Source organism: Saimiri boliviensis, chromosome 11, assembly GCF_048565385.1.
Source record: "Saimiri boliviensis isolate mSaiBol1 chromosome 11, mSaiBol1.pri, whole genome shotgun sequence".
NCBI lineage: Eukaryota > Metazoa > Chordata > Mammalia > Primates > Cebidae > Saimiri > Saimiri boliviensis.
Genome location: NC_133459.1, coordinates 90,253,627 through 90,269,052, shown reverse-complemented (window position 1 = coordinate 90,269,052; position 15,426 = coordinate 90,253,627). Strand labels below are relative to the sequence as shown.

General features: G+C 39.7%; 2 protein-coding genes across 4 annotated transcripts in view; one reads left to right on the top strand and one right to left on the bottom strand.

Annotated features, from left to right (window-relative positions):
* The window catches only part of LOC141579894 (tripartite motif-containing protein 64-like), a 56,580-nt gene that overhangs the window by 17,586 nt on the left and 23,568 nt on the right, over nt 1–15,426 (bottom strand). The window lies entirely within an intron of this gene.
* On the top strand, nt 546–9,365 carry LOC141580298 (tripartite motif-containing protein 43-like). Its single transcript, XM_074381162.1, has 7 exons — nt 546–732; nt 2,703–3,117; nt 3,706–3,801; nt 5,902–6,132; nt 7,126–7,148; nt 7,678–7,775; nt 8,863–9,365. Exons 2-7 carry the CDS (start codon nt 2,707–2,709, stop codon nt 9,354–9,356), a joined length of 1,353 nt encoding a protein of 450 aa, XP_074237263.1. The 5' UTR covers nt 546–732; nt 2,703–2,706; the 3' UTR covers nt 9,357–9,365.

The window sequence follows — 15,426 nt, the reverse complement described above, 5'->3', positions numbered from 1 at the left end:
GGGAATCATATGTCCCACGGCTGCTGAGAGGCCCTTGGAAGGCTTCATCTGTAGCACAAGGAGAAGGAGAAATATTCCTTCTGGAGTGGGGAGGCCAGGAGTATCCTTAGATTAAATTCTTACATTACCATGAAAGTGAATTGCTGGGGGCTGTGGCTCGGGCTGCAATTCCAGCACTTTTGTAGTCCAAGGCAGGCAGATCACTTGAGATCAGGAATTCCAGATAAATCTAGCCAACATAGTGAAACCCCCTCCTACTAAAAATGCAAAAAAAAAGTTAGCCAGGCCTGGCAGCGGGCACCTGTAATCCCAGCTACTTGGGAGGCTGAGGCAGGAGAATTGCTTGAACTTCAGAGGCGGAGGTTTCAGTGAACTGCGATAGCTTCACGGCACTCCAGCCTGGGCAACACAGGAATTAAGGAAAACACGTCATTAAGGGAAAAAAAAAAAAAAAAAAAAACCTTTTGTTTTGAAGAAACTTAATCAACTATGTTAAGACCCACCTACGCCCTCTGAAATCCAATTAGAGGAAAGGGGTGTGGTCTTCAGAGACGTATAAAAGGACACCGCAGGAGCCAAGCTCATTCTTCTCCAGCACCCACAGAGTGGCTTTGCAACTGGCCTTGGAGACTTCCAAAAGCTACCGCCACTGCGCTGTGAGACCCTGATCCCTGAGCTGACTTCATCTTTTTGGACAGCAAGCTTTGGTGAGAACGTATATCTATTTCTGAGGTAAGTGTACACTTTCCAGAGTAGGAGCTGCTATTAGGTTACAAACCAAAACAAACAAAATTTGGGGACTTTATCTGCAAACTTAGGTTTTTTTTTTTTTTTAGATGAAATGATATCATTTTCTGAGTTTTAAAAACAGCTCCATTTCTTTTTTTAAATTATTTTAAACATAACCCATAGGTTTACAAGCTCCATTTAACCTATTTACAAATTAAACATTTTTGTCATCTGTCTTGCTGCATGATTCTCAAATTAATGTTATGATTAATTTTTTACTTAACGTATTTTTTAGTTGTTTTATAGATTATAATCATTTTGCAGTAGTTTCCAAATATCTAGTAAATCTTCAATCTCTGAAGACTCTGTAAATGGGTTAGGAGTGTTGTAATCTATGTGTATAAATGTGTTATATTCTACTCTACTAGGGAAAATGTGCCTATGTTGCAATGTATGCCTGTACATAGGTAGAGTGCTTTGAATGATTTGGGCAAACATTTTTTTCTAAAACACGGTAAAAGTCTCTTCAGAAACCTCAGTTCCTCTGTGGAAGAAAGTCAGAAATGGCTATCCATGTAGGAAAGTCTCACTGGCAACTATGCAGAAATATCAGAAATAGAGGGTTTCTGTATTTATACTGTGTAGAAACCAGGATTTTAGATTTTTCCTTTCTTTGTCTCTTTCTTTGTTTTAGACAGGGACACACAGCCTAGAGTGCAGTGGTGGAAATAATCCTCACTACTGGCTCTACTTAATACCTCAAGCAATTCTTCAGCCTCATCCCCCAAAGTAGATGGGACTACAGGCATGGACCACCATGTTGGGCTTTACATATATAATCTATATAGTGTGTGTGTGTGTGTGTGTGTGTGTGTGTGTTTAAAGATGGGGTTTCACCATGTTGGTCAGGCTGGTCTTGAACTCCCGACCTCAAGTGATCCACCTGCCTTGGCCTCCAAAGTGCTTGGATTACAGGCATAAACCACCAGGCCCGGCTGTGTGTGTGTGTGTTTAGAGACAGGCTGATCTAGACACTTTGCCATCATGTCGCCCAGTCTAGAACTCCTGAGCTCAAAAAATCTGCCTGATTTGGTCTCCCAAAATGCTAGGATTACAAGTTTGAGCTACCTTGCCTGGCCTACGTTTTCTTCCCCCCCCACCCCTTCCATTTAAAGCACCACCTTACTGTCTAGTGCCTTTCATTATTGCATGATACTGAGTATTTTTCTGACTGTGTGAAAGAGTAATGACAATGCTTCCAAAGGGCTTAGAAAACATTTCTATCCTCTGTATACCCTTCTATATTTTATCAATGTATCCCCAAACTAACAGACAGTCCAGGAATAGTAAACATACCACAAAGTTTTTGTTGATTGAATGAACACAGCAGCCTAAAAAATGATTGTTTGTTCTATCTTGGAGAAGTACCTATACCTTGGTTTGTTTTGCCTTGGAGTGTAAAGGCTAGCTTTGCCTGATTTTGGACAAAGAATGACTTCTGCTTTATTTTCAAGCAGGGGCCCTCTGGACAACTCTGAGGGATCCTTGTTACAGTTAAATCAAACAATGAGAGTAGAAGAGCTTAGTTAGCATCCCTTCTCCAAACCAGTCCCTGGCAATTTAGAGTGTAACTACCCCATGAGTTGATAGCTTGATTAAATCCTAGAAGCCCAAGCAACTTGGTGGACACTAACACCTCAAAAAACTGACATTCTTCTGTGCAAAAGAGTAGGGTTCGGAAAGCTGGTTGTGCGTTGATTGGAGAACAATCACATTTTTCTACAGAGGTTGATGGCTCTTAGTGCCTCAGTTTTCTATTTGTCCTATCTCGGTCATTGCAAATGAAAGCCAATTCTTCTCTAGGAAAAAAAATAAAAAAAAGATGTTATTTGATCACAACCTGATTGAAACTTTGCTTGGATCTTTGTCTCTCCAAGGCAGAAGATTAAATTCTTGTGGTTTTCTTCCCTCAGGAAAATGGACTCAGACTTCCCACAGGCCTTCCAGAAGGAACTCACCTGTGTCATCTGCCTGAACTACCTGGTAGACCCTGTCACCATAGGCTGTGGGCACAGCTTCTGTAGACCCTGCCTCTGCCTTTACTGGGAAGAAGCCCAAAGTCCTGCCAACTGCCCTGCGTGCAGGGAACCATCACACCAAAAGGATTTCAAAACTAACATTTTTCTGAAGAATTTAGTGACGATTGCCAGGAAAGCCAGTGTCTGGCAATTCCTGAGCTCTGAGACACAAGTATGTGGGACCCATAGGGAAACAAAGAAGATGTTCTGTGCCACGGACAAGAGTCTGCTCTGCTCACTGTGCTCTAACTCTCAGGAGCACGGGGCTCACAAACACTGTCCCATTGAAGGGGCAGCTGAAGAACACCGGGTAAGACACAGTGCTGGGATCACCTGCAGGCTGGAGGGTGGAGGAGTTAAAGAGATGAGAAGGGAGATGAGAACCATTGTGGTGATCACTCCATCCTTTACTGAGTGCCAGGTGCTTTTGGAGGTACCAATGATGAAATTTTGAATTCAATATGCAACTATACCTGCCTTCACAAAGCCTGCACCCAAAAAGAGGGTGATTAAGTGAATGTCACTATTACTTTGACTCTACAGTATAACACTAAAGGCATCGAAAAGCTACCAAAACTACAAGAACAAAGAAAATACATTTTGGAAATATATTTAATATTACTGGACAAATGACAAAAGCAGGCGGCCAGCATAGTGGAAGGGTGTTTCACTGATCATTACCTAGGTTACAAGAAATCTTCACTCACCAGTTCCCTAAACTGTTATACATCTGAAACCTCAGATTTGAAAATACTGAGGATGAGCAGTGAAAAAACTTGGTTTATTTTCCTCTCTCTAGTCTGTTCATACATTTTAACCCTTGCCTGCGTATCTCACTCAGAGTATGGAATCTATGGTATTTGATTTTCTGTTGCTCACCCTCATAATTCTTTTGCAGGAGAAGCTCTTAAAGCAAATGAGGATTTTATGGGAAAAAATTCAAGAAAATCAGAGAAATCTAAGTGAGGAGGAAAAAACAAGCATCCTCTGGAGTGTAAGTATGAGATCATGTGTCTTCAGGACATGTTTGAGACAGGCATGCCGAGAACATTTATATTAGCAACTTGAGTTGAAATTCTCATATGCCAGATTTTGTCATATGTTTATTTATAGCCTGGAAAACAACCTGACTGTTCAACATAACAATTGTTCAGGTGTTCTGGAAATGTTTTTCAGATAAGTAAATATATATATATATACATATATATGTAAATTCTGAGAGGCCAGTATGTGCTTAAAATTAATCAGTATTTCAGGCAGAGGTTTCTGTATGAGATGAATTATGTAATACTGATTAAATAATACATAAATGAGAAATAAAGGCATTTAGCAGTAAATATGATGCTGCTCCTAGGGAAAAAAGTGGGTGGAAACAGTAATTTAAGAACTATGCCCGTGCTAGTGAAATCTGATAGCAAAGGACCCAGACCATGATGGCTGTTTGAGTAGGCGAAAATGTAACATGATGAAAAGCTGAGGAGAAGAAATGAAAATGACTAGGGGAGTGAGAGAATAGTTTGTCAATATTGGGAGGAGAAACACAATGGAATGGAGATTCATGTTCTTAGAATGGTGAGGTAAGACTGTAGCTTTAGACAGAAGAAGGGAGGAGACAGAGCAGAGGTAGTCAGTTTCAGAGATGGGGGCTACAATGTTTATTGAGATCGTTTTTGTGTGATGGCTTCTGACCCTGATTAGAATATACTGACAACATTTACTAAGAATGACTGTTTAGGCTGTGAAGTACAAAGATTTGAGGCTACAGACTAATTGAGTAACAAATATATATATTGTTGATGATGATGTAACAATCAATGATAAATTTTACTTGTTTTCTAGTGGTATTTCAGATTTGAGAGGACATATATTTAAACATTTAAATCTAAAGGGCTTTTATGCAGGTGTTCAAGAATTGATGAATTATAAACATTTTGAAGGAAGGTCTTTTTTTAGGTTCTGGGGTACATGTGCAGGTCGTGGAAGATTGTTGCAAAGGTACATTCATGGCAAGGTGGTTTGTTGCCCCCATCCCCCATCACCTATAACTGACATTTCTCCCCACGTTATCCCTCCTACCTTCCCTCCCACTATTCCCCCCAGCACCCACAATGGACCTCAGTGTGTGATGCTCCCATCTCTGTGTCCACATATTCTCATTGTTCAACATCCACCTATGAGTGAGAACATGTGGTGTTTGATTTTCTGTTCTTGTGTCAGTTTTTTGAGAATGATGGTTTCCAGGTTCATCCATGTCCCAACAAAGGACACAAACTCATCATTTTTAATAGCTGCATAGTATTCCATGGTGTATATGTGCTACATTTTCTTTGTCCAGTCTATCATCAATGGGCATTTGGGTTGGTTTCAGGTCTTTGCTATTGTACACAGGGCTGCAATGAACACATGTGTGCATGTGTCTTTATAATAGAATGATTTCTAGTCCTTTAGGTATACACCGAGTAATGAGATTGCTAGGTCAAGTGGAATTTCTATTTCTAGATCCTTGAGGAATGGCCACACTGTCTTCCACAATGGTTGAACTAATTTACACTCCCATCAACAGTGTAAAAGCATTTCTATTTCTCCACATCCTCTCCAGCATCTGTTGTCTCCTGATTTTTTAATGATCGCCATTCTAACTGATGTGAGGTGGTATCTCAATGTGGTTTTGGTTTGCATTTCTCTAATGCCCAGTGATGATGAGCATTTTTCATGTTTCTTGGCCTCACATATATCTTCTTTTGAAATGTATCTGTTCATATCCTTTGCCCACTGTTGGATGGGTTTGTTGGTTTTTTTTTCTGTAAATCTGTTTTAGTTCTTTGTAGATTCTGGATATTAGCCCTTTGTCAGATGGGTGGACTGTGGATATCACTCTGGTTCTGTGTCTCACTCAGTGGGAGCTGCACTCCAGAGAAGCTTCCTTTCAACCATCCTGGTCTCCCCTAAGGAAGATCTTTTTTGTTTTACAAACACTATCCTAGTGTTTGTAAAGAATGAAAATTAAACGAAGGAAAGGTCAGGATGAATTAGTGGGTTCTGTGAGGTGGATGTAGACCTGGGTATGTAACCTACAAAATCCATGTCTCTCCAGGTCTATGCACTTCTTCGTGCACAGATGATCAGGGTTGAGTATATGAAGCTGCATCCAGTTATTCATAAGGAAGAAAAACAACATTTAGAGAGACTGTGCAAGGAACACCAAGAGATATTTTCACAACTCCAGAGAAGTTGCATCAACATGCATCAAAAGAAGCAGCACTTGAAAAAAATGTATCGGGAACTAATGGAAATGTGTCATAAACCAGATGTGGAGCTGCTCCAGGTAAGAACTGAGGATGTCCCTTGAGACACTTCATATTAGCTGACATTTACATCTTTGCTTTTCATTGGGTACCAAAGACATACTTCATCTCCTGCATTGATGGTGATAGACATTCCCACCTAGTTATAGAGATAAACTACAACTCCTAACCTAATCATAGAAACAAAGCTTTATGGAGCTGTGCAGATAGATTTCCACAGAACATTTTCCACCTCAAGCTTTCTTCTCCAGTTCATTTCATTAAAACTCTGGAAGAGAAAACATTCATGTGAAAATAATATTTTTGTCTATGTTGGATGATACATAGAAATTATGAAGAAACTAACATTTCCTTCTTCCTTTTTTTGGGCAGTCCTAGGTTTGAAATGCCCTTGACTTGAGCCACATTACCCCTCAGGAACTAGCCCTGAAAAAGACCACATTGTAGACAGCTGCAGCAATGCACAGTCACTACTCAACCTTTCTCTCTCACTCAGATCCAGGGTCCTGAATTTATCAGAAACAGATTCTGTCAATTGGTCTTACTGGTATTAATGTGAGAAATGAGAATACATTTTAAAAGACCTGCAGTGATAGTATGTAGTACTTCGAAAGTTTTCAAAACCTAAAGACTAGACAGGTAGAATCTAACAACTTGTGTGTTCATTTGCTTCCTTCTTTTGAGACAGAGTGTTGTTCTGTCACCCAGTCTGAGTGCAGTGGCCTAATCTCAACTCACTGCAACCTCTACCTCCTGTGTTCAAGCAATTCTCCTGCCACACCCTCCCCAGTAGCTGGAACTACAGGCATGCACCATGACACCCAGTTAATTTTTTTGTATTTTTATCAGAGATGAGGTTTTGCCATGTTGGCCAGGCTAGTCAGGATCTCCTGTCCTCAGGTGATCCATTCACCTTGGCCTCCCAAAGCGTTGGAAATACAGATATGAGCCACTACACCCAGCCAGAATAACAACTTTCTAAAGAAGTATCTTTTTTCTCTCTCTCTTTACAGGATTTGGGAGACATCATGGCAAGGTATGTTTTTGGTCATCATTGCAGGCCGAAGCACAAGGTGTGCTATGAAAAACATCAAGCTGTTTTCAACAAAGTGAAAACATAATTTGTTAACATAATGTGTCAGTGTGATTGTGTGTGTATGTGTGTGTACTCAGGTGTCTGTGTGTTATGTTGAATGTTTTCTTATGCCCTGTATCAGATTTTAATCTTTTCTTACTTTCCCAAGTGACTCAGGGGGTAATGTTTTGAAGAGTTCAATGCAGAAGTTACTAGGATATAGTTGCCTAATTTTAAGATTCAGAATCATAATTAGAAACAAACTATTTGGTGGCAGATAGAGAGAGAGGCAATTATCTTTCAGTGGTAGTAGGTTAGAAATGGAGTGAATCCTTAGAAAGATTCCCTAAGAGAGCCATAAACCCATCCTAGGATTGTGGAGTTACATGACAATATCAGAAGTGGGTTTGAATGAAGGATTTCCTGTTGGAATCTATTTCTTAAACACAGACACCAGAAAGGTTAACCAACTGCACCTGCTTCCTTGCAGGAGCGAGTCCGTGCTGCTGCACATGCCCCAGCCTGTGAATCCAGAGTTAACTGCAGGGCCCATCACTGGACTGGTGCACAGGCTCAACCGCTTCCGAGGTGAGTGTCGCCGTCTTGCTGGGATAAACATGTAATGTCTTCAAGTATGGTTTCTATGGGCAGTTTTCCTAGTGTAATGATATTTCATCTGGAAGAAACTAGTTTGTGAATATGTCTTTATATTTATAGTTTCACTATCATCAAAGAGACTAAACTAAAAGCTGGTAAAATGTAATAAGAATCAGCCATATAACAAATTACTTAGAAAAACATAAAACATGCAGAATGGCTCCTTAGGACTTAGAAACATTCTCTGACAAAATTTCATGTATACAAGTATTACATGAGGTATACAGAACTGAGTTAATTCAGGACATTTCAACTTCAAATTAAGTGCTGTTAATGATTGTGATTTGGTGACAGTGTTTTTTTTTTTAAGTAAACTTCAGGTGAAGTTTCATAGCATTTGTAATTTTAATCAACCAAAACACCCATGAGTAACTTAAATAACAATGCAAATCTGAGAATCTGCAAACAATAGGAAAGTGATTTGGTGGTTGATGAGCCCTTAGATAGAACTCCAGGACAGATCATGATCAATCAGGCAGATAAAAGAAGTCTGTGCTGAAATCCAGCATGAAAGTCAGATAATTCCTGCAAGGAATCTGCACTTTCCAGAAGATGGATTCAGATTTTCTCTTTAAGTATGAATTTGCTTACTTAAGTGGCAGATCATATTTCTGGCAAAGTGATAATTTATTTAGGTGTAAGAATGGCTCTCCACCTCATCTCCTGTCCCCAGCCTCCTGCTCTTCCCTGACAGGGAAGAGGAAATGCACATATATTTTATTGCCATGGACTTGGATGCAGTGCAAGAGCTTCCAGTTTTTCAGTTGTTATAAGAAGTAGCTGACTAGACTTAGGCATGACAAACCTCCCCTTATATTTTTGAGTTTATAGAAATTGTGGTCCTTGTAGTTTAGCCATGTACTTATGCAGATATCCTAATACCCTCTGATTCCAACATTTTTCCAGACAAAAGTTGCCTTTTAATCTTGACCTGTGGTTTCTAGTGAGAGTCTCTTTCTTATCTGAACCTAAGAATGTAGAAGCTGCTTTTCGCTGGAACGTTCTCTTTTTTCTACAGTGGAAATTTCCTTCAATTATGAAGTAAGCAATCACAGTATCAGCCTGTTTGAGGATGCGAGAAGTTGGATGTTTAGACCTGAACGGGAAGGTGGATCTGTGAATTCTGACAGACCTGACTATTTTGCTGCATGGGGAGCCCAGGCCTTCTCCTCTGGGAAACACTATTGGGAGCTGGATGTGGACGACTCTTGGGACTGGGCTCTGGGTGTCTGTAAGGACTCCCAGACAAGGAAGAATGGCACCATGATTACATCTGTGGACATATTTCTTCTTTTGTGTGTGAAGGTGAATCATCATTTCCATCTCTTGACCAGCTCTCCAATGCTTCCTCACTATGTAGAGAAACCTCTGGGCCGGGTTGGTGTGTTTCTGGATTTTGAAAGTGGAAGTCTGAGTTTTTTGAATGTAGCCAAGAATTCCCTCATATGGCGTTACCCGGCTGGCTCCTTAAAATTCCCTGTCAGGCCTTTCCTTTACACTGGCCACAGATGATCAAGATAAAGAAAGCTGACTGTTTGGGAACTGCATGTACAAGGGAGTCCTTCACTGTTCAAGCAAAGGAATCATACTGTTCGGGCTTTTTTTCTGTTTTAGTGTCACTTTATTACAGTTAAATAAAAAATACGTAAAATGCAAAATATTTTTGTATGCTTTTCTACAATTAAAATAATCTCTGATGGCCCATTACCTAAAATGTATATTGTGATTTTCAACTGCTTTGTGAATTTATTGGATGGAATTCTGGAAATATGTGGGTGTGTGATTCCAGCTGAATGATCTCAGGCAGGAACATAATTTGCACATCATGGACAGACAGGATTTTGTACAATGCATTTGCAAGTGTGGGAGCTCCCTCCTATTGATACAATAAAGTCTGCACCTCATCACTTTAGGGGGAACATTTATTTTACACCTAAATTGTCACTGAATCTTTGGGCAAAAATGAGGATTTAACAGGCATGTTTCCTATGGTGACAAAAACACATTCTGAGAAATGCATTATTAAGTGATTTTTATCACTGTGTGAACATCAGAGTGAACTTACAAAAACCTAGATAGAACAGCCATCTGCAGACATGGGCCAAATGGTGCAGCCTGAGGAGCCTTGCTTCTCTGAGAACTTGCCAGCAATGCCTGAGCTAGAACCCAAAAGGTTTAACCCACATTGACTTCTGTAGCTGTTTAAAAAAGCAAACAGCATCACCCAGGAGAAAATAGACAGAGGAGCAGACTGTCTGCTTTAACATGTGTTTATACTTAAAATTCACACAGATTGTGAATTCTCACTGATAACCTAGACCTGAGACATCATCACCTCATGTTACAGTGGGAACACATTAGTGTCAGGAAAAAAGAAAACAAGACAAAACAAGCAAAACCCAGTTCTGATAAGAACCCAGATTCTAGTGAGTCAATTGAGTCTGTCTATCTACCAAATGGTCATTTTCATGATCACCAATTAAATAATGGCAACAGATGTTCTCCCAGTCTAGAAGATGATCCTGACTGATGTCTGGGGTTCCTCAGTTGGGGCTGTTACCTCGAATATATTCAAAGGGCCTCTTCAGGTAGCCACTTGGGCTTGCTCACAGCATGTTAGTTACCTTTCCACAGTGAAGATTCCCACAGAGTCAGGAGAAGTGTTATTATGCTAGAGTAAAACATCAGCTATAGTCACAACACTACACAAAGTAAAGGGACTAGAACATTCAACAGTAGCAGTCTTGAAGTTACATCATAGGAAGAGAATGTGGGATGGAATGTATCTTTAAGAAGTGGACATTGAGGATCTACATCCAGAGACTGTGGTGCTATAAAACATGAGATCTAAGAAGCCCCTTAGATCTGCCCCAGATTCGTGTAAAAGGGCAATTGACATATGAGACCAAAAAAGAATTAAATATTCTTTTGGAATTTTTTCTCAAGATTTAGTATCAACTGGACAATCATTATGAAAACAACATGGCAAAACCATTGAGGAGGATGCACAGGATGCTGAAGTAGAGGGAGGGAAGGATGATCCACCTCCTTCAAGATGACCAGAGTCAGACCCACTAACTCTAGGACAGTGAGATGAAAAAGGTCAGTGCACCCTTGGCAGGAACCCCTCTGATGTCTCTAAGTGGCTGGAAACTATTAATGTAGGCCTTCTGAGTGCCTTGTACTTTTCAAGATTTCTTGATGATAAGAGCCACTAACCAGATTCCATAATACATAGAATACCTTCAGCATAGAGGGTGAGAAAGTCTTTCCTTCAAAAGCCAGAAGTTCAGAAACTTGTAGCCACGGCATCCAATGGACCTTACTGTAAGTGTGGACTAAAGAGAGAGAAACATTGGCTTTAACCTCAGATACAAGCTGTTCCATTCTCACTGCCCTGTGACTCCCATACTCACAAGGGAAGGTGAGGTTAGGTGCTGTGGCTATTCCTTCTTCTGGACTGTAGAAATTTTTGATGCTGACTCAGAGATATGTTCTCTGTTTATTAAAATCTAATGCCTATTAACATTCTGCTGTGAAGGAGATAGGCTGTGTCCTGTCACAGGCCTCTCACCCTGTGCCCATATGTTCCACTCCTCTGGCCCTTAGTGATCCATGATGCCTGCCAGAATCACTGAGATTCTTCTCCACCTCCATCAGTCTTCTGGCCCAGGTCTCGGAACACAGGTCCCTGTCTATCCATTTCTCATTATCTGCCCTTGTCCTTCAAATTCACAACATAAGAAAAGTCGGTCATCAAAATATCCTGGAATGGGAAACAAGGGTTTCCTCTTTGGCCTGAGACCCAGCAATGCAGATGCAGGATTCAAAGGCAGGAGGAGGAAGCAAAAGTGGATGCCCTTGAAACTACTCAGTCACATCCTTGTGACATCTGAAAAGGTAAAAGGTATTTGGGGTTAAACAATTGGAACGGAGAAAGAGGACAGTCACGTTCAGGTGTATATGGAGAAAGAGAGATTCTGTCAGTGCCTTACACAAAGTAAAACTCTCTTACTTTAATGGGATGTACGCATGCATGTGTCAGAAAAGTAATCCTAGGTGAGAAAAAGCAAAGTCATAGTAAAGAAGGGATCCAGATAAAGAAGGGAACAGGCAACATTTCCTGCACATTTCAAAATGATCATTTCCCGGAATTAGCATGAAGTGTCTGTTGTATATCAGTATCCAAAGTGAAAAAGACAGCTGAGAGTAATATGGTGTCATGGTTTAGAGCAATGTCTTGAAGTTAAACTGCCTCACTTTGATTCCCACACCCACTGCTTATAAGCCTCATTCCCAGAACAAAGTGCCTTTCTCAAAGCAATGTGTGTGGATGTGGACTGCATGGGTGTGTTATGCATATATTTACATAATATAGTGTTGATATATACACAGTAATTGTGTATACACACACACACACACACACACACACACACACACACACACACACACATCCTGTACCTATATAAAATAATTGTATCAGTACCTTGCAAAATGGTTAAAATTTACTTAAACAAACAGCTATAAGACAGATAAACTGTAAAGGTAGTTCAGCCAAAAAAAAAAGCAAATAAATGGGAATAAGAGAAATAATAGAAACTTATGAGGAGGCAAGGAAAAAAAGAGCAAATCATTGAGAGAGAACCCAAATTTAAGATAGCAGTAAGTGAAAGTGCCAGAAAAAGCATTTTAAAACCCAAAGAACTATAAATCGTTCTACTATAAAGACACATGCACATGTGTATTCATTGCTGCCCTGTGTACAATAGCAAAGACCTGGAACCAACCCAAATGCTCATCAATGATAGACTGGACAAAGAAAATGTGGCACATATGCACCATGGAATACCACACTGCCATGAAAAACAATGAGTTCATGTCCTTTGTAGGGACTTGGATGAATCTAGAAACCATCATTCTTAGCAAATTGACACAAGAACAGAAAACGAAACACCACATGTTCTCACTCACAGGCGGGTGTTGAACAATGCAAACATGTAACTCAGGGAGAGGAGCATCACACACTGGGGGCAGTTGGGGGAGGCTAGGGGAGGGACAGCAGGAGGTAGGGAGTGTGGGGAGGGATAACATGGGGGAGAAATGCCACATATAGTATGCACCTATGCAACAACACTGCATGATCTGCACATGTACCCTAGAACCTAAAGTAAAATTTTAAAAAATTAAAAAAAATTAACAAAGTGCTTTAAAACTTCTAACATTTGCATTAGAAGATTGATTAGAGAAAGAACACATTTGCATATCATCTGGGATGGAGGTTTCATCTGGTTCTCACACTCAGGGTTCTAAGATGCCATGATCATGACATGCAGCAGTCACAGATCTCAAGGATCACTGGAGCTCTCCATCCTGCCTCAAAAGAAAGCAGAAAATGCTGAAGGTCTCGGCTAAGGGATTCACAATCTAGGACTTGGGCTTTAGCCTGTGAATCACCTTCCTGTATGTTGTCCTCAATTTGTAGAGTTGTGACACAATGCTACTTTTCAGCTCCCAGAACATCTCAAATGACACCACAGGCTGCTCCCCCAGGCTCCTAAGCCTTGCTGTGTCTCCTAGTCTTAGTTTGGAGAGCCATGGTGGTTCTCAGTCACCCTCAGAGTATGTGAGGCAGACACCCCAGCCAGTTTATAGTGGAGCCACAGAAAAATGGGAGACTTAATGAGGCTGTGTGAGGACACTGGGAAGATGAAGTATAAAGGACTGAACCCCTATGTTCTGGCTTCAACATTTTTCCCAATCACCCAGGTGTACACCCACTCAGGACTCAACTTTCCTTTTGTTCGGTGATGCCTGTCAAATAAGCTTTAAATAAGCTTCCATAGATTAGGGAGATCTAGCTCTTAGCTTAACAGGTTCAATGAAAGACTTCACATGACTGATTATCTGTGAGAAATGAACCCTGATTTCCTGGGGTTGAGAATATTATAGATTTTATAATGTCTTCACATTTCAGTCCACATTTATTTTATGAATATGCTCCAAAATTTGATTCACTTTCTTTTTTTTTTTGAAGATGTGTTCATATTTCAGTCCACCTTTATTCTGCAAACTATGCTGAAAATTATTTTACTACTTTCTAACTCTCTCTCTCTCTCTTTCTCTTTTTCTGAGACATGGGTATCTCATTTTACTATAAAAATCTGCATTCTCTATCTACTATTCTTTCAAATGTAAATAGATTTTGTACTATCCATTCCATAAGTAATTTATACTGCCTTTTACTTTGTAATTTACTATATACATTGGTTTATTACACTTTGTGTTTCTATAACAGAATTCCTGAGGTTAGGTATTTTGTAATAGAAAGAAGTCAATGCCCACAATCCTGGCTACTGAAAGTCTAAGACTGGGCAGATGGACCTGGTGAGGGACTCTGGTAGAGTTCATTTATTCCAGGAAGTGGAGAAGAAGCAGGCAGGTTCAAAGACATTACGTGGTGAGATAGGAAGCAAGAGAGAGAAACCAGGAAGACAGATTTTTTTTAAAACAACTTGCTCTCTCAGAAACATATTCATTCCTGCTGAAGCTAAACTTCACAACCCCATCTCACCCCAAAAACATGAAGGCATTCCCATGACCCAAATACCTCGGAGTAGGCCCTACCTCTCAACACTGATAAATTGGCAATCATCAGCTTCAACATGGGATTTCACAGAAAGGAGTCAAACCATAGAACATATGATAGTTTAAACGATGGCAGCCTCCTCATTTTAAGTTTTATTTTCTCCTTCCCTATCACTTTATCTTTTTTTAATAAATTGAAGATCCAGGCAAAGTTTCAAAATCAGCACTATGAAATAAAATTTTGTTGTAATTATTTAAAACCTAAACATAATGATATTTTCTTAGACTGTGAATCTGGCATTCAGTCTATTTCTTGATTTTGTTGGCATTCGTCACTTAGAATTTTCATTCATTATGTTCTTGGAAACTTCAATGCAATTATTTATTTATGTTAGGTCTTTTATTTGTTCATATATTTGTTAGCTGCACATGTAGTATGTATTATGTTCTAAGAATTGCATTAGAAAGTGAGAATATAGTGGCAAATAAGACCAATTCTGGCCTTACCATTTTAGAATGTACAGTTTCATAGTAATATCTACAAATTGAATGAGAATTTGTTGGATATTATGAGGAGCTAGCATAATATTCTTAGAGTGTGTAATAATAACTGTCTGGTCTACAGGTGGTGGAAGGAATTTCCTAAAATGCTTTTGTTTGAGGTTTTCTGAAAAGTAATGAATGATTAGGATTTAGAGACATAATTTGCCAGATACTTGGATCCACCCATCTAGATCAGACTTCAAGAGAAAACTAAGAGCTCTAGTGAGTTCAGTAACTGAGATATTCAGCACTTTATTCTTCTACCCCAACTTAGTTTAAATAGGTGAGTAAAACACATTGTTTACAATAGGAATGGCTTGGATAAATTATGTGAAATGCCAGAAACAAGACACAAAGAACCACATATTGTATCATTTGATTTGCACAAAATGTCTACAATGCACAAATCCATAAAGATCTAAGGTATATATACTTATTTGTAGCTCTAACTCTC

Excerpts from the sequence above, each read along its gene's own strand:
- LOC141580298 (XM_074381162.1), top strand. The coding sequence starts at position 2,707 with ATGGACTCAGACTTCCCACAGGCCTTCCAGAAGGAACTCACCTGTGTC. Across the intron at positions 3,802-5,901 it reads AAACAAGCATCCTCTGGAGT|GTCTATGCACTTCTTCGTGC; the intron begins GTAAGTATGAGA and ends ATGTCTCTCCAG. Across the intron at positions 6,133-7,125 it reads CAGATGTGGAGCTGCTCCAG|GATTTGGGAGACATCATGGC; the intron begins GTAAGAACTGAG and ends CTCTCTTTACAG.